The 20136-nt window shown below is 46.1% G+C and overlaps 1 protein-coding gene across 1 annotated transcript in view; it reads right to left on the bottom strand.

Moving 5' to 3' along the window:
• The window catches only part of WFS1 (wolframin ER transmembrane glycoprotein), a 62456-nt gene that overhangs the window by 6426 nt on the left and 35894 nt on the right, over nucleotides 1–20136 (bottom strand). Inside the window, exons 5-7 of the mRNA XM_068277125.1 lie at nucleotides 17920–18090; nucleotides 12523–12603; nucleotides 1566–1711 (exon numbers count right to left, since the gene is read on the bottom strand). Coding sequence (XP_068133226.1) covers nucleotides 1566–1711; nucleotides 12523–12603; nucleotides 17920–18090 — 398 coding nt within the window. The remainder of the gene's footprint in view (nucleotides 1–1565; nucleotides 1712–12522; nucleotides 12604–17919; nucleotides 18091–20136) is intronic.

Genomic DNA, 20136 nt, shown 5'->3' with positions numbered 1-20136 from the left:
GTCTAATAAAGTTAAATAAATGGCTCTATGCTCAGGCAATGCTCGCACTAGAACTGGAATATATCATTAAACGCTATGAATAGCAGGGCTGTGGAGTCGGAGCAAATGTGGGCACCCGGAGTTGGAGTCGTGGTTTCATAAATGTCCAGTGCAGAAATAATGCAATCTGATGCCAGATGTTTCTTTTTTAACCGTTAAATTTCTTTTAAATTGGACCTTGTAAAATAGATATGTGATCTTAAATCAGACATCAGTTGTGTTTTTAAGCTACAATTATCAAAATTAGTGGGGCCTAAACTAGAACTTTGCATGTTTTGATCAGATAATGATTAATACATCAAGCTACTATTAGCATTTCAAATATCATTTGCCTGTGCAAATTCTGGTCCAACTCCTACTAATTCCAAATCACACAGATGGAAAAACTACAGCAGGTCAAATATAGTGCTGATCACCGGCAGGATGAAATGACCTGGGTCTTGCTAACACAATACATGTACATGTAGTCCCCGACTTACGAACGCCCGACTTAAGAACGACCCGCCGATACGAACGGCATGGATTCTCTGTTTCCATGGGAACAAGCTAAAAAAATTTTTTTCAAATTGGACTTGTAGTTTTTGAGAAAATAGATTAAAAAAACTAAGAAAAAATGACTTTTAACCACCCTGGCGTTCTATTAAATCTGCCAGGGTGGCTGCACAGCAGTTTTTTCGGTTTTTTTTTTATCATGTAGCTAGCCTAGTGCCTAATTTCTTTTAGGGCTTCCCCCGTCGCCATGCTGACGAACAGAATGACGTCATCGACGACACAGGGAATCCCGATCCACCCCTCAGCGCTGCCAGGCTGCACAGGGGTCCTGGGGTGGGTGGGGGCTCGTCATTACCGCCAAGGTGGTTAAAGAGACTCTGAAGCGAGAATAAAACTCTTTTTCCCTTCTATTCAGCAGGGGCATGTTTGCCCGTGCTAAAACGCCGCTATCCCGCGGCAGAACGGGGGTCCTTTACCCCCCAAATTCCCCCCCTTGCAAAATCCATGACCAACTTGGTCGTAGATTTTGCTGCTCATTGAGGCAGAGCTATGAGCTGTAGCTCTGCTCCATGCGCGTCTATCAGCGGCGGATCTCCGCCTCTCCCCACCCCTCTCAGTGAAGGAAGACAGAGGGGCGGGGGAGAGGCGTCGATCAGCACTGATAGACGCGCTGAGAGGCAGGGCTGCAGCCATTAGCCCTGCCTCAACAGGAAGCGCTCCCCGCACAGCACGGAGGGGATTTGGGGGGTAAAGGACCCCCGTTCTGCCACGGGATAGCGGCGTTTTAGCTGGGGCAAACATGCCCCTGCGGAATATAAGGGAAAAAAGTTTTATTCTCACCTCAGAGTCTCTTTAAACTTGTATAAACAGGTACAAAGGGCAGAGGTGACACAGAGGGGGACACTGGAGGCACAGGGAGGTACAGGGGACAGAGATGGCAAAATGATCTGACTTAAGAACAGATTCAGGTTAAGAACGAACCTACAGTCCCTATCTCGTTCGTTAACCGAGGACTACCTGTACCTCCAACTCACCTTTTGTTGCAATGGTAGTTCCTCTGGGCCCTTCCCAGCAAACTCATCATCTTCATCATCATGGACAAACAAGTTGGGTGGCACAATGCCCTTTGCATATTTCTTCGTAATCTCCACAAAATCATCTAAGGCAATGTGGCTTTTAGCTGGAAGAAAAAAAAAAAAGGACAAGCACAAATTAAGTAAAAGGGCTTTGTAACGATCGGTGTAACACAGAGAGGATCCGATTATCGGTGATCTGCAGTATCACCGAGAATACAGATATATACCCGATTATTGATGATCTGCAGTGTCACCGATAATCAGATATATCTCTAACCTCTGGACACCTGAGCAATATGAGTGTTTGGTGCAACAGTAATACTTGGAGGAGAGCACCCGTATAGAGAGTGCAGGGCAGTAGAGATGCTGCCCAAAGAACAGGCTCCTTCCAAAAGCCTGAGGCTCCCCAAAGGGAGGAGTCAGGCTGAGAATGGGAAGGACCAGAGTGTGAGTGACACCAATGGTGGAGTGTCACTGACAGATCTGTGAACTATTTCCAAACAGAGGAGATAGTTCTCAAGGTCGGACAAGCCAGGTCGGCAACAGACAGACAGATCAGATACAGAGGAAGGAGACCGATTCGGAATCCTAAGGCAAGCAAGGTTTGGCAACGGAGTATCAGATATAGCGAAGTACCAAATCAGAGATCAGAAGAGAAGTCAGGAAAGCAGAAGGTCATAACAAATAATCAACAATGTCTAGTCTTTAGGTGTGAGCTCTTTGATCATCAACACCCTGGATCTAGTCTGAAGCATAACAGGATGGTTAAGCTAATTCCTAGTCTTGGGTGTGAGCTCCGTAGTCATCAACACCCTGGAACTAGTCTGAATAATAACACAGATAATACACAGTATTCCTAGTCTTGGGTGTGAGCTCCGTAGTCATCAACACCCTGGAACTAGTCTGAATAATAACACAGATACTGACAAAAGGTCTGAGTGCTACCACGTAGTGATCGCAACGGCAGACACCAGAGAAATGACCAGCACCCAGTATATATACCAAAGCGCTCTCCAGCGCCTCCCCTAAGTGCTGGACCAATGGGAACTGATAGAATTGTCAGCTGACCGGCTTGGTCAGCTGACACCCTTCTGGCTGTCATAAAAGCTCTGCCTCTCAGCTCCTTCTGAACCTGTGAGCACTATCAGTCCCAGCCACACCAGACATGTGTTGTACTGCATCCGCTGTGCTGGACGCGGAACCAGCCGCACCGCTATCAGAGCATGTGGCGGTTTCTCCGCGTTCAGCCATACTGACAGATGTAGGCTTATGTGTGCAAGCCGCCGCATTAGACGCAGAATCAGCCGCCTTGCTCTGAGCACCAGCGGCGGCTTTTTAGCGTTTTCTCACAGTACCCCCCCCCCGTGAGGAGTGGACTCCGGACAGCTCCTACCCGGCTTCTCAGGATGTAGGGCGTGGAACTCCTTCTTTAATTCATCCGCATGCGGCAATCAGGTACCCATGTTCTTTCCTCAATACCATAACCCTTCCAGTGAACTAAATACTGTACTGAGTTCTGTACAATACGTGAGTCTAAAATCTTTTTCACTTCATACTCAAGTTGGTCATCCACCATCACAGGGGGAGGAGGAGGGGAACCTACATGCACTGCTGGCTTAAGCAGGGATACATGGAACGATCTTACACCACGCATGCTGGCAGGAAGATCAATGGCATAAGTAACATTGTTGATTTTCCTGGTTACTGGGAAAGGGCCCACAAATCTGGGTCCTAACTTGGGCGAAGGCTGTTTTAAAGTCAAATGACGAGTGGACACCCAGACCAAGTCTCCTGGCCGGAACTTCCACTCTATGGAACGTTTCTTGTCAGCTTGACCTTTCTGACTCTGAAAGGCCTTCTCTAGATTCTTTTTCACGATCCCCCAAATGTTCTTAAATGACTTTTGCCAAGCCTCCAAAGCTGGAAACGGAGTGGAAGCTACTGGCAGTGGGAAGAACTTAGGCAACTTTCCAGTTAACACCTGAAATGGAGAGAATCCAGAGGAAGAGCTCTTTAAATTATTGTGTGCAAATTCTGCAAACGGCAAGAACTTGACCCAATCATTTTGCGCATCCGCGACATAACACCTTAGAAACTGTTCCAGTGACTGATTAATTCTTTCGGTCTGACTATTGGTCTGTGGGTGGTAGCCCGACGAAAACGACAGTTCCATGCCCAATTGATGACAAAATGCCCTCCAAAATTTAGAAACAAATTGGACTCCCCGATCTGACACTATATTTTCCGGGATGCCATGTAGCCTGAAAATGTGCATGATGAAAAGATCGGCCAACTCCTGGGCCGAGGGGAGTCCTTTCAGGGGCACGAAATGGGCCATTTTACTGAATCTGTCGACTACCACCCAAATGACCGACATGCCTTCAGACCTCGGGAGCTCACCCACAAAATCCATGGACAAGTGGGTCCATGGTTCACTCGGGGTGGGCAAAGGCTGCAATGTTCCCACAGGTGCCAGACGGGAGGGTTTGCTTTTTGCACACACTGCACATTCTCTCACATACTCCTTGCAGTCAGTTGCCAATAAAGGCCACCAAGCACACCTAGCAACAAGGTCCTGTGTTCTGGTGGCCCCAGGATGTCCAGCATTTTTGTGGGAGTGGAACATCTGCAATATCTGGAGACGAAACGGCAATGGTACAAACATGACCCCTTCAGGCTTTCCCTCAGGAACATCCTGCTGGAAGGGACTTAAAGTCTCCATCCAGTTCTTCCAGGTCTCGGTGGCTGCCAATACCACTTTCTGTGGGATAATAGTCTCTGGGTCTGAGGGCTGTGCTGTCTCTGGCTCAAATCATCTGGATAAAGCATCTGCTTTAATGTTTTTACTACCTGGAGTATACGTAATTACAAATCTGAATCTCGAGAAAAACAGTGACCATCGAGCCTGATGGGGACTCAATCTCTTAGCCCCCTCAATGTATTCCAAATTTTTGTGATCAGTGTAATCGTATGTCCTGCTCCTTCTAGCCAATGACGCCATTCTTCAAAGGCCAATTTAATGGCTAGGAGCTCCCTGTTGCCTATATCGTAGTTTTTCTCTGCTGGTGAAAACCTACGAGAAAAATAGGCACATGGGTGTAATCTTCCTTGCAACCCAGAACGCTGAGACAGCACAGCCCCCACCCCGACCTCTGAGGCATCCACCTCTACGATAAAGGGATAGGATGTGTCAACGTGTCTCAAAATGGGTGCAGAACAAAACAGGTCTTTCAGAGTGGAGAAAGCAGCCAAAGCTTCAGGGGACCAGTGGTTGTTATCTGCCCCTTTCTTTGTGAGACTGGTGAGGGGTGCAATGACTGTGGAGTACCCCTTTATGAACCTTCTATAGTAATTTGCGAACCCTAAGAACCTCTGGAGAGCCTTCAGTCCCACTGGCTGAGGCCACTCCAGGACAGCAGAGACTTTGGCAGGGTCCATAGAAAGGCCCGAGGTAGAAATGATGTACCCTAGAAAGGCGACAGATGTTACCTCAAAAATGCATTTCTCCAATTTAGCATAAAGCATGTTCTGTCTTAGCTTGTGCAGCACAAATCTGACATGAGCCCTGTGCTCTGAGAGGTTATCTGAGAAAATTAGTATATCATCCAGATATACCAGGACAAATTTACCCAAAACCTCCCTGAACACCTCATGAGTTCCTGAAAGACGGCCGGAGCGTTACACAACCCGAAGGGCATCACCAGGTACTCGTAATGCCCATCGGGTGTGTTAAAGGCCGTCTTCCACTCATCGCCCTCTCTGATTCGCACCAGGTTGTATGCACACCGCAAATCCAATTTTGAGAAAATCTTAGCATTGGTGATCTGAGTAAATAAATAGTCTATCAAAGGTAAAGGATAGCGATTCTTTACTGTGATTTTATTCAGACCCCGATAATCAATGCATGGCCGTAGGCTTCCGTCTTTTTTCTTTACAAAAAAGAAACCTGCTCCAGCAGGTGACCGGGAAGGGCGAATGAACCCTTTAGCTAAATTTTCACGGATGTACTCCTGCATGGCCAACTTTTCCGGCCCAGACAAATTGTAGAGATGACCTCTAGGGCAGCGTTTTTCAACCATGTTGCCTGGTGTGCCGTCCTCTTCCCCCCCCCCCCCTCCCGCACGTCCCCGCGGCCGCCGCTGCTATTACCTTAGCAGCGGCCGCTCTCCCCTCTCCAGCGTATGTGTTTATTTAAGGCAAGCAGCGTATCTTCCGGCTGCTCTGTGATGCGCAGGAATCAGGGCTCGGTTACCATAGTAACGGCAATACATATCGCCGCTACAGGAAGCCGCTGCCCTGCTTCCTGTCGCATCACAGAGCAGCTGGGAGATACGCTGCTTGCCTTAAATAAACACATGTGCTGGAGAGGGGAGAGCGGCAGCTGTTAAGGTAATAACAGCGGCGGGGACCACCACCTACCCATACTGGGGCACTATACTAGCTATACTGGGGCACTATTCTGGCTATACTGGGGCATTATACTGGGGGCACTATACTGGCTATACTGGGGGCACTATACTGGCTATACTGGGGGCACTATACTGGCTATACTGGGGGCACTATTCTGGCTATACTGGGGGCACTATTCTGGCTATACTGGGGGCACTATACTGGGGGCACTATACTGGCTATACTGGGGGCACTATACTGGCTATACAGGGGGCACTATTCTGGCTATACTGGGGGCACTATTCTGGCTATACCGGGGGCACTATTCTGGCTATACCGGGGGCACTATTCTGGCTATACCGGGGGCACTATACTGGCTATACTGGGGGCACTATACTGGCTATACTGGGGGCACTATTCTGGCTATACTGGGGGCACTATTCTGGCTATACCGGGGGCACTATTCTGGCTATACCGGGGGCACTATTCTGGCTATACTGGGGGCACTATACTGGCTATACTGGGGGCACTATTCTGGCTATACAGGGGGCACTATTCTGGCTATACTGGGGGCACTATTCTGGCTATACTGGGGCACTATACTGGGGCACTATACTGGCTATACTGGGGCACTATTCTGGCTATACTGGGGCACTATTCTGGCTATACTGGGGGCACTATACTGGCTATACTGGGGGCACTATACTGGCTATACTGGGGGCACTATACTGGCTATACTGGGGCACTATACTAGCTATACTGGGGCACTATTCTGGCTATACTGGGGCACTATACTAGCTATACTGGGGCACTATTCTGGCTATACTGGGGCACTATTCTGGCTATACTAGGGCACTATACCGGCTATACTGAGGGCACTATACTGGCTATACTGGGGGCACTATACCGGCTATACTGGGGCACTATACTAGCTATACTGAGGCAACTAAATTCCCTCCTACACTGGGGCAACTATGCTAGCTATGCAGCCGCACCCCAGCCCCCCCCCCCCCCATAGCCTGCTGCGCACGGCACTGTCCACTAGGCCGCGCAAACACCCGCCCCCCCACCCCACCCCCCCGCCGTTCCCCGGAGAAAAATATGGTCAGAAAGTGTTCCCCGGGCCGGAAAAGGTTGGGAACCACTGCTCTAGGGGGCATACAACCAGACCGGAGATCGATGGGACAATCGAAAGGGCGATGTGGAGGAAGTTTATCGGCTGATTTAGGACAAAACACGTCTGAAAAATCAGAATACTGATCCAGCACTCCCTCCATGTGAATCTTGGTCTGGCCCAAGGTTACCTTCGCTAAACAATGATGAATGCAATGGGACGACCAGCTCGTTAGCTGACCAGTGGCCCAATTAATCTGAGGGGAGTGAAGTTGTAACCAAGGCATGCCAAGAATGATCGTGGAGGTTGTCATGTGTAACACAAAAAAATGCAAATTCTCCCTATGCAGCACCCCTATAGTGACTCCCACCTCTGGAGTCTGTGACAGAGGACTGTTACCCTGCAGAGGAGAATAATCCACTGCCGTAACTTGAATTGGTGGTTTTACCGGGGTGAGCGGAATACCCAATTTTTTTGCAAATTCGTAATCCATAAAATTAGCCTGAGTCAATGAAGGCTTCAGTGACCTCGGACTTATCCTCCCACGAAATAGTACAAGGAAGAAGCAAACGTCTATCATCTAGGGGTAAAAACTGCACGCCTAGGGTACTACCCCCAACTACACCCAAGGCAGCAGCGTTATCTTCCACCGGACTCTTGCCTTGACGTAACCGTTTGAGCTTCCGCTCAGAAGTCGAGGCAATGTCTGGATCATCGTAAATTATAGCCATGGCTTTAAAAAATTCCTCTACAGAGGTTAGGGCCAAGTCTCCGTCAGGCAGACTGTACGCCCAGGTCTGAGAATCACCTGATAACAAAGTTTTAAAAAATGTAACCTTTTGGGCCATAGTTCCTGAAGAATTAGGTCTCAACTCAAAGTATGATAACACTCTACTCCTAAAATTTCGGAAGTCAGATCTGTGACCGGAAAAATTTTCAGGTACAGGCATACGTATGTCTGTGCTAAGAGGAGATCGCACTGATTGAAGTTCCTGAATAGCCCCAAATATCTGACATATCTGGGTCTGTTGGTTCAAAACTGCCGCGGAAAGTTGGTTTACCGCGGTGGTCAGTACTTCAACATGGCTATACAGTGCGTCCATTTGGGTTTGGTCTGCTGTTCTGTAACGATCGGTGTAACACAGAGAGGATCCGATTATGGTGAATATCACCGAGAATACAGATATATACCCGATTATTGATGATCTGCAGTATCACCGATAATCAGATATATCTCTAACCTCTGGACACCTGAGTAATATGAGTGTTTGGTGCAACAGTAATACTTTGAGGAGAGCACCCGTATAGAGGGTGCAGGGCAGTAGAGATACTATCCAAAGAACAGGCTCCTTCCAAAAGCCTGAGGCTCCCCAAGGGGAGGAGTCAGGCTGAGAATGGGAATGACCAGAGTGTGAGTGACACCAATGGTGGAGTGTCACTGACAGATCTGTGAACTATCTCTAAACAGAGGAGATAGTTCTCAAGGTCGGACAAGCCAGGTTGGCAACAGACAGACAGATCGGATACAGAGGAAGGAGACCGATTCGGAATCCTAAGGCAAGCAAAGTTTGGCAACGGAGTATCAGATATAGCGAAGTACCAAATCAGAGATCAGAAGAGAGGTCAGGAAAGCAGAAGGTCATAACAAATAATCAACAATGTCTAGTCTTTAGGTGTGAGCTCCTTGATTATCAACACCCTGGATCTAGTCTGAAGCATAACAGGGTGGTTAAGCTAATTCCTAGTCTTGGGTGTGAGCTCCGTAGTCATCAACACCCTGGAACTAGTCTGAATGATAACACAGATAATACACAGTATTCCTAGTCTTGGGTGTGAGCTCCGTAGTCATCAACACCCTGGAACTAGTCTGAATAATAACACAGATACTGACAAAAGGTCTGAGTGCTTCCACGTAGTGATCGCAACGGCAGACACCAGAGAAATGACCAGCACCCAGTATATATACCAAAGCGCTCTCCAGCGCCTCCCCTAAGTGCTGGACCAATGGGAACTGATAGAATTGTCAGCTGACCGGCTTGGTCAGCTGACACCCTTCTGGCTGTCATAAAAGCTCTGCCTCTCAGCACACGCGCGCGTCCTTCTGAACCTGTGTGGACTATCAGTCCCAGCCACACCAGACATGTGTTGTAATGCATCTGCTGTGCTGGACGCGGAACCAGATGTAGGCTTATGCGTGCAAACCGCAGCGTCAGACGCGGAATCAGCCGCCTTGCTCTGAGCACCCGCGGCGGCTTTTCCGCGTTTTCTCACAGGCATTCAACAAAAACTGTGAAACAATACAAAAATAGTGGGTACAATATGTAAATTGACATCGTTTTTGACATTGACACCTGACTCTCACAAATTAAAACTAGGCATAAACTTGCATTTGTAATAACCTAAATTTCCACTCTGATAATGGCCAATGAGATCATGAAAACAGGGCTTTAAATTGAGTACCTGGGAGCTGGATATAAAATAATGCTCTGATTGTAGCTGTTTCATTAGTGTGAAGTCCAGCTGAGCTGTTATGCAACCCAACAGGCATAAAAACTTTTTAATTTTGATTATAGTATATTATTATAAGTGTTTTCCTTTTATTTGAGCTGTAACTATAGTCAGCTCCACGGTCAATTCCATGCTACTTTAAAGAGAATCTGTATTGTTAAAATCGCACAAAAGTAAACATACCAGTGCGTTAGGGGACATCTCCTATTACCCTCTGTCACAATTTCGCCGCTCCTCGCCGCATTAAAAGTGGTTAAAAACAGTTTTAAAAAGTTTGTTTATAAACAAACAAAATGGCCACCAAAACAGGAAGTAGGTTGATGTACAGTATGTCCACACATAGAAAATACATCCATACACAAGCAGGCTGTATACAGCCTTCCTTTTGAATCTCAAGAGAGCATTTGTGTGTTTCTTTCCCCCTGCTGCTATCTTCCACTGAAGTGTCAGACTGTTTCTTCCTGCAGAGTGCAGACAGCTCTGCCTGTATGTAATTCCTCAGTATGTGAAAGCCCAGCCAGCTCAGAGTAGGATTTATCCAGCTTGTAAAAGATAAGAGAGCAGAGAGAAGCTGCTCTAATCCTAAATAACACACAGGCAGTGTGCAGAGAGGGGCCTGGAGGGGGGAGATGCATCACAGAACCACAACACTGAAGAACTTGGCAGCCTTCCAGACACAGGCTGACAAGTCTGACAAGAGAGAGATAAGTTGATTTATTACAGAGACTGTGATAGTACAAAGTGCTGTAGTAAGCCAGAGCGCATTAGAATAGCTTTTGGAACTTGTAGGATGATAAAAAACAGGATGCAATTTTTGTTACGGAGTCTCTTTAAAAGTAATTTGGCTCACAAAATAAATTAGTTTGATATTTTATTAATTTTGTATACAATAATAATATAATAACATTTGTAAAATTAATTATAGTGTGCTCAAAAAGTGGAGAAGACATGTCATCCACGACAGTACATAGAAACGCTACAAATACTAGATACAAATTTACACCAAGTGGGAAGCAGAATCAAACCTACAATTGTTGCAGCACGCAAATAGCAGGTCAGTTTTGGTCAGAAACAATCATATATCCTAGGGCCAGGTAGCACAAATGTCAGCCTCTCCAGCAGTACAACCTTGGAAAAGAGGACCCCCCCTGAAACAGCACTGTCAGATTTTGGGCACTGTCTGATCATGCTCAGACGTACATCCACCTGTCTGCGAGTGTTTAAAGTAAACTTAAAGAGAACCTGTACTGAGTAAAATTATTTAAAATAAACACATGAGGTAACTTCAAATGAACATTACATAGTTACCTTGCCATCAGTTCCTCTCAGAAGCTCACCGTTTTCTTCTTACAGTGATCCCTTCCAGCTCTGACAACATTTTGTCAGAACTGAAATATATCAGTTGCTGTCAGTTATATATCAGTTGCTGTCAGTTACAGCTGAGAGGAGAACTGATGTGTCCATGTTTCCCTATGGCTCAAGTAGGCGATGTTACAGTTTAACAGTGTGCTGACCAGGAAGCCGTTATGGTGTAATGGCCATTTTCAAAATGGAGGACGGAGAATTCCATTGATCACAGTGGACAAACAGGATGCAGGAGAAGAAATATAGATTGAGTAGTAGACTACACGGGAGGTAAGTATGACTTGTGTATGTTTATTTTGACTTTTAATGTTCAGTTCAGGTTTTCTTTAAAGAGACTCTGAAGCCTCCTAAAATTTCACTTTTTAGTATAGCTAAAACACTGCATCTCCGTGGCAGAACGCCGTGTTTACACCCCCCAAATCCCTGGGGGGAAAATGTGGGGAGCGGTTCCTTGTAGAGGCAGAGCTTAGGTCTGTAGCTCTGCCTCTACTCGCATCAATCCCTGCCTCTCCCCGCCCCTCTCAGTCTTCTTTCACTGAGATGGGCGGGGAGAGGCGGCGATCAGCGGTGATTGATGCTAATAGAGGCAGAGCTACAGCCCTCAGCTCTGCCTCCCCAGGTAGCAAAATCCCCAACTTTGAAAGTCATGGATTTTTGCCATGGTATTTGGGGGTATAAATACAGCGTTCTGCCACAGGGATGTGGCGTTTTAGCTATTCTGATATTTCAGAAGAGAAATATTGAATAAAAAGTGGAATTTTCGGAGTCTTCAGAGACTCTTTAAAGTGAAACAACACACTTCAGGTTTGATACTTACCTGAGTAGAGGGAAGGCTCTGGACAGTATGGAGCCTTCCTGTTCCTCTACTGTCCGCTGGTAAAGCTGTTCGACCTGCTTGGTCGAGCAGCTCTTTGGCACTTACTCATTTTCTTGAGTGGTTCTGAGGAGGATGCTTCGCTACTGCATAAGTCGTGCTTGCAACCCGAGGTTGGAGGGGAAGAGTTGCATGGGAGGAGTGGTCATGCCAAAGAGGAGAAGAGAGAAATGGAGGACAGAGAAAATGGATGGTGCCTTGCTTCCACACCAGTAAGAAGGAACTAAAAGAAAAAAATGATTTGCCTTTTTCAGTATAAACATTGCTGTCCCCTGTCCACACTATTGAGAATCCCATCACTTCCTGTTCAGACAGGAAGTGGGAAACTCTCTACAGGAGTGAGAGAAACAGCAACAAAACATTTTTTGTACAATAAGGAGCTCTCAAAGATTGTATTGCTGTCCCTCATTCCTGTCCTCTGGATTACCAGTTTTGATATTACTGTAAATCTATAAAGCTCCATGGAGGGCCCAAAGAAAAGATGAGAAGATCTTTAGAAAGGGAATACCAACAGCAATAAAACGATTCTAACTCTTCCCTGATGGTGTCAAAATGAAAAAACAGGATTCCTAAAATTGGACTTTCAAGTTTTTCAGTGAAGTTTCAGAAGAGAGTCAGAAATAGGTAGGTGGCATTTTCTAGGGACTCCCAAAACAGATACTTACATTCACTGCTGACTAAGCGCTCCAGCACCCGCCGCTCCTTCTGGGCTGACTTTGGAATTGGGCCTGGCTGAGCTTCTCCTTCTGGAATACAAAAGTACAAAACATTTAATTACCACCACCTGCAAACATTCTGAGCACTACCAAAAACACAGTTTTCATAATCATTTATGAACCGCCTAACAAAGAAAGAGATGTGGTATATAACTGGTTTGTCCAACCTACAGCAAGAGAATAAATGATAACCTGCACTTATAGTTTCCAACCTTTATTGTGCAACAGTAATTGACAATGCCATCCAAAAATGTACAGGGCCCAATACCCACAGACTAAAATCATGTAATCCCAGAGGCTATTCTGAATAAGACCACCTAGGCCAGGCATGTCCAAAGTCCGGCCTGGTGGCCAATTGCGACCTGCCGAACTATTTCTGGTGGCCCTCAAAGCTTTCTACAGTTGTTTATTACATGCGAACCACAGGCCATAGCTGCAGTGCCACATGCAGGGGCCAGCAGCAGTAACAGCCACCAATTAGCAGCTGCCACTGTGCTAACTGCACATGGTATAAGGGTTATTTCCCATGGAAATGTTTTATTTGACAATATGTCACAGACATAGTATACGAAATGGCAATCAGCAAAAATTGTGTTTAATCATACTAGTTTGGCCCCCTAACATTCTTTAGAAAGGCGATATGGCCCCTGGCCTAAAAAGTGTGGACACCCCTGTCCAAGACACGGTTACCTACGATGGATTGGTTCCATTCATGTAGCCACGCACTCAACACCAGTGCTTACATGAGGTAAGTAAGACAGATCTCAACTTGTTCAAGCGAGGTCAACCAGGGAAGGATGTCAGGAGTAGGCTCACAAAGTGCATGATTATTGTGATGGTCTAGTTTACCATGGGGAAAGTGGAACCTAAACCAATACTGGGAAGATACCCCAAAACTCTACCCAAACAAGTTAGTTTCAGTTCACCGGATAAGTCAGACTCCTAATCTAAAATTTTCAGATGGGGCAGAGGGCCCTGGTAGACAGATTTACCAACCAGCTGCTCTTCAGTCTACTGCTAGACTGGGGACTGACATATATTTTTTTTCAAGCTTTAAGCTGGTCATACAAGCATTGACTTTTACCGGCAGATTTGATCACCGTGATCGAATCTGCTGGTTATCTGTGACGTAAAGACACATTTAGATTCATTTGTGGCAAAATCGATAGAAATTACGTTAGGACAGTACTACATTTCGATTAATCGGATGGTACAGAATTTCTGTCAAACAGATACGGGGGACCATCGGTAGACGAACTGCCTATATCGTTGCATCGTATCGAACTGTACAGCTGCAATTTGATAGATTTTCAATAGATTTCATGATGAAATCTACTAAAAATCTGTGTGCCGTGTATGGGGGGGAATTTGATCCCTCTCTGATCAGATTCAGATCCTAGAAGGATTGATCTGTTTGCCACATCGTATGGCAATCTAACTGTGTATGGCTTGTTTCCTGGAAATGGCTACATTGTCAGTGCCCATGTAGAAAAACTCTGTGGCAGGAGCTGACACATCTGAGAGATCAAATTACAACTTGTGATTAGTTACAGATAGGGGGGGGGGGGGATTAACCCTCCTGGCGGTACGCAGTTTCAGAGGCTGCATCCGCGGGAGGATTTTTTTTAAATTAAATGTGTTTTTTCATGCTTTAGCTAGCACTTCGCTAGCTAACTATGTCCCCCAAGCCCCGCTGCACCTAACTAAACCCCCCCGATCGCCGTCGGCAATATGTACCCCTCCGCGTTCCCGCGAGAGCCGCAGCTTCACCATTCAGCTTCTCTGACATCATAGACGTCATGCGCAGTCCCGATCCTCCCCATAGCGAAGCCTGGAGCTGATTGGGAGGCTGCGCCATCGCGGGATCCCTGGGGGTTACGTAGTACGGCGGCGATCGGGGGGATCGGTGGAGAGCGGCGAAACTTGGGGGACATAGTTAGCTAGCCAAGTGCTAGCTTAAGCATATACTGCAAATTTTATAAATAAAAATCCTCCCGGGGCCATGTGATCCTCTGCGGCGGCTAGCCCGAGCGTAGCTCGGGGTTACCGCCAGGAGGGTTAAACATGCTAAACTCTTTAAATACATATAGGGCACACTTCACTATGTTTTCCTTCTGTCCTGTGAGTTCAGGTCCACTTTAAAAATATATGACACACTGACACACACACACACACCTTGATGAGGCAAGCAGATTCAGATCCATGTTGTATGCTGCAGGCAGTGGCTGGGTGGATTCTTACATAAACAGACCCAATGACCTTTAGAGTGAGAGCCAACATGAAAAAAAACAGCAGCCTCCTCACCACCCTCCAGGCAGGAAAGTTATCTAGTCCTAACATGAAGTATGCAATGTGCATGATAATACAGATTATCATAAAATGCAGAGCTAATCCTCCTGTACCGTATATAAGCTACATACAAATAAGCCCATTGTATGAGGCTGTATCATTGCTTGTTTTTCCACATATACCGTAGAATGGATTTTCAGCCTCACAGCCCATCACATGAGTGTGACTCTGCACTGACATTAGGAGAAGTCAGGGCTCTGCTGGAATCATTTGTAGTACTGGAATGACAGTGTTTCCCAGTGCAAAACAGATTCTGTTCTAGAAGGCAAAGTGCTCATGCCACAAAAACAAACAAACAAACAAAAAAAATCACCAAATCATTACAGGGAAAAATCCACGTATGTTGAGAAAGACACAATGCATTCAGTTCACTATGTCTTGGGGTCAGTTTCCACCAAGTATGAAATTGCAATGCAATTATTCCCGCTGACACTGAAAGCAATGCATGTCAATGGAGTCCTTTTCATTAAAATGCGAATTTGCAATTGTGCTGCAATGCAGGAAAAAATATGGATTGTATGCTGCAGATTTCTGCACCATGCATCAGTTTACCAAACTATGATTGATAGCGCATACGGATTTCCACATTAAGCCATTAGCAGATTCAATAGAGTTATCTCGTTTGAGATAGTGCACTGCTTTTGACCTCAGTCGGCAGAACTCTTTGTGCTTTAACCACTTGAGGACCAGAGTGGTAAACCCCCCTAAAGACCAGGCTGCTGTTTTCATAATTGGCCACTGCAGCTTTAAGGCCAAGCTGCAGGGCCGCACAACACAGCACATGAGTGATCCCCCCCCCTTTTCTCCCCACCAACAGAGCTCTCTGTTGGTGGGGTCTGATCGCCCCCCTTGTGTTTATTTTTTTTTAAAAATAAATATTTATGTTCATTTTTTTTTTTATTTTTTTTATTTTTTTTTTTACTAATTTTGTGGGTTTTTTTTTCAGAAATCCCCTCCCTCCTCCCAGCCAGCCAATCACACGATCGGCTGTCATAGGCTTCTACCTATGAGAGCCAAATCACTCTCGTCCCCCAGGGGGACAGCCGTGTCACATGGCTGTCCCCAGTACAGCGCTGCTGCTGATCGCAGTGCTGTACTGTGTAAATAGACAGCGATCACGCCTTCTAACAGTCTCCCGAGCGGCAATAGCCGCTCAGAGACTGAAGACGGGGCGGAGCTCCGCCCCCGAGAAGGAGTTGTGTGCGCACCCTGCGCGCGATCTCCTTCAGTAGCCCGCTGCAGGACCTGACGCCAATCGGCGTTAGGCGGTCCTGGGGCTGCCGCCACGGTCACGACCATGGGCGTGGAGAGGTCTTCAGGTAGTTAAATGTTTGGAATGCTTTGATGTCTCTCTGCTACCAGAAAATATAGAAACTGAAAGCAGAAGTCCTCTGTTATTGTCTCTCGGTGCCCCCTAGTGACAAGTGGCCATACATACACATTACAGCAGTATCAATTAGAAGCAAGGAAATATAAGTGGGAGTGGGGTAGGGGGGATTCTGTACACACCTCTGTCGATAATCAGACGTGTGTACGAAGGCCGGCGGATCACCTGACCTCCAGCGACGGCCAACTTCATTGTTTGTGCCGCTTCCCCGCCCACTGTGTGACATCACGCACGCGCAGCTCCGTCATCCCTCCACCCCCCAGCATAGGAATACAGAAGGTCATCAGCTAAAAGCTGACACATGTCTGTACAGTTGAATCCTGCGATGCTGTCTAATGGGATTGGGTTCTGTTCCGTAGTGCGATATCAGTAGTTTGGTGTGTACGCTCCTTTATGGGCACTTCTCAAGGTCGGTGGTAAACAGCTGACAACAATACACGAGCTTTGAAACTTAGATATCTACTAGTGATTGAAATGCTCCCGCCTGGGGAGATAGCCCCAGGGCCTGACATCAAAGCATTCTACAACACTCGGCTTGGAAACATCACAGCTACCTGTTAAACTGGCAGGTCAAGAATCGCCGTCCTTGCTGCAGATGAACCAAGAGCTAACAGCCCACTGTCCGAGACTCTGTCTGTCATGGAAGTGTGGTCTTACCTGATACATGCAGGGGAACATTTCATTGTAGAGACTAAACTAATTCCTGGGCGTAGCAGGGTCAGAACATGTGTGTGTGTGATGAGATATTACAGTAGATATAATGCCTCCTAGAAAAGGAGCACAGCCCAGATCAGCTGGAGGAGCAACGGGGGACCGGAGGACAGTGAGGGAAGCCTCATTAGGATCTTCCTTCTCCTTAGGCAAGTATGTGTTTCTGAACCAGAGCTTTCTCTTTAAATGCTCACACTACAGAAATTTGATATGGCTGATCGGCCCTTATAAAGACTCTTCCATTCTGATCAGTACCATCAATACACCTGTACTATGCATGCAAGGACGTGGTACAGGCACAGACAGCAGGATGACCAATCTCTCCACTTCCTGTCCTGCATGTAGAGTCATGTCTGCAGCACTGAGGCCTCCAGAATATTAGCCAAACGTCTCAAACGTTATACAAGTTTACTCTGATTCATTGGCTGATTTACTTGACACAGTTTAGGGCCCTTTTCCACATGCATTTTGCATTTATTCCCAATTTTGATGTGCATTTTTTTCTGATTGGCAAGTGTTGTCTTGAAAATAGATACTAGTGGTTAAATCAATACAAAATTCAAAATGCATTTGTATGCGTTTTTCATGTGTTCCTATACTTTACATTGAAACGCAAAACACATCATAATCGCACAGACATGCGTTTGCGTTTTTTTAAAAAATTGGAACGCAGCAGTGGAAAAGGCCACCCAAGATTCTTATTTTAAACAGGCTGCACTTTAGAATCAGCAAACGCAAACGTTTTGCGTTTTTGGCAAAAACGCAGCTAGTGGAAAAGAGCCCGCCTGCTGCTGTACAATGTAAATGCAATGTATGCATACATAGGATTCTGCAGGTAAAACACAATCAGGGCATTCTTCAGAACACATACACAACATCAAAATCTGAGATGAACCCACCTCCAGAATTGACATGGCCGACGTTCTCCAGCAGCTCAGATACAGAGAGCTGTTTCTTCTTCTTGGGGTTTAGTCTCCAGTACATGACCAAAGCCGCCTTTCTCACAGCTCTCTCCAGGTCCGTCTCAGAGGACAGCTTCTTCACTTCACTCTCATTCTCATTGGTGATTCCTGCATAAACATGGCACAAGGAATACAGATGTAATATAGATCTCATGCTGTGCTAAACTATTTAAAAAGGCTGGGCTGTTCAGTGGTGTGCTTCTTATAAAACAATCTCAATATGCAACCCTTGCGGACCCAACAGCTCTGGCCACTTTAAGACCAGAACTGTCAGTGACCTTTTAAAAGCAGTGATTGCTGTGAATGGCTCACAGCAATCACAGGGTCAAGAGCCAACGAAATCCGATACACAAAAGCTCTGCTGTTAGCGTGACAGCAGAGCAAGTGGATGCAGGGAAATGGACAGGGAAGGGAAGGGCGAGAACGAAACATCGCACATGGCAGGGATGATTGAAATCTATGCTCTGGCAGGAATAACAGGAACTAAACAGGGTGTAGATTTCAATCAAGGTCCGCAAGAGGTTAATGACGACAGCGCAACACAGTCCGCGCTCAATATTGAAACCCGTTGTATAGGGTTTACATCTTCTACACCATGCAGTAAAAGTCCCACTTTAAACACTCCATACACCTTGGTGAATACACAGAGACTTCAGGCAGTGGATCCCTTCGACTTGTGGTGAACACCTTCACCTCACCCTCTTCGATGGAGAACTTGCTGTTAATTGGTGACCCTAATGTTATATGGGTCTGCAGCACTATAGGGGTAGTCAGGCCACCCCTTTGCCTTACATGGACACACTGGACTTCCTCCTCCGTCTCCAGAAAGTTTAGCACGGACCAAACACCTCAGGAAATACAACCTAATACTCTCCATAGTGTAAAATTGTGTAACCATTTATTAAAAAGTGGTTTAACGCATCATAAATGACGCATACATTTTTACGCATGAGTTTTTAAGGGCTCTCCCCTGCAAGTAGGCCAATGAACTGACTCCTGTCCCTACATGTTTCGTCACCTAAAGTAACTCATAAGGGGGGGGGGGGGGGGCACCGTTCACGTTAGGTGATGAAATGTAAAAACTGGAGGACCTGAGAGACTACGGGGTGCTAGAAAAGGCTGAAGAGGTGCCAGGTAAGTAAACTCAACTTCTTCCCCCAGCCTCAGTTGTCTTTTAAAGTGGACCTGAACTTAGAACTTCCTCTCTGCTCTAAAACATATACAACAGCATAACCTTTAAACAAAAAAACTCTTTGTTACAGCTGATACAAATCCCAAAATAAATCTGCAGTATGTCTACCATCTCTGCCATTGGCAGTCATGTGACACAGGAAGAGGTCAAATTACAAATGAGGGGGAATTAGAAAGGCTAAACTCTCTAAATACATACAGGGTGCATTTCTCTGTGTTTTCCTTCTGTCCTGTGCAAGCGTTCTGGTCCACTTTAATGCTAAACGGTATATCTAGTAGACAACCAATAAAGTTCACTATTCAAAAGGGCACCATACCTACAGTACAGTAAATTAATGAAGATGGTAGCGTAATTCTGTGGGGATGTTTTTCTGCAGCAGGGACTGGGTCACTTGACAGGATAGCAGGAAATATACATGTGACAAATTGAGGAAAATCTACTGCCCTTCCAGAGAGCTGCCAGTGAGGAGAAGGTGCACCTACCAACATGACAATGACCAGAAGCACACAACAACATTTACCACACAGTGACTGAAAGGAAAATCTAATTTGTCTGACAAGTTCTGTAAAGAAAGGTGGGCAAATAATGGACAGGCTAGATGTGCAAAGCTGGTAAAGAAGTAAATTACTGGAGACCATTTGGCTGAGGGGCTATTCTTTTCTAATTTCTAAATGACAGGGGGAGTCTAGTGCTGCTTTGGGAGATTTTTTTTTAAGTGGATCAGAGATGAACTTTTACTCATTGCATAATTGTGTTCCTTTCCTATTGTTTATAGGGCATTCCTCAAGCCAAATACTTTTTTGTTTTTGTTTTAATACTCAAATTCCATATAAACTAAACAAGCCTCGCCCACAGCTTTTTAGAGAGCCTTGGCATTTTCAGACATTAGCAAGGGCTCATGGGAGCTCAGTCTGGGCAGGAGGAGGGGGAGGTTTTACTAGCCAGAGATTTCAGAGGCAGAG

Source organism: Hyperolius riggenbachi, chromosome 1 (genome assembly GCF_040937935.1).
Source record: "Hyperolius riggenbachi isolate aHypRig1 chromosome 1, aHypRig1.pri, whole genome shotgun sequence".
Classification (NCBI taxonomy): domain Eukaryota; kingdom Metazoa; phylum Chordata; class Amphibia; order Anura; family Hyperoliidae; genus Hyperolius; species Hyperolius riggenbachi.
This window is presented reverse-complemented; position numbering and strand designations above follow the sequence as displayed.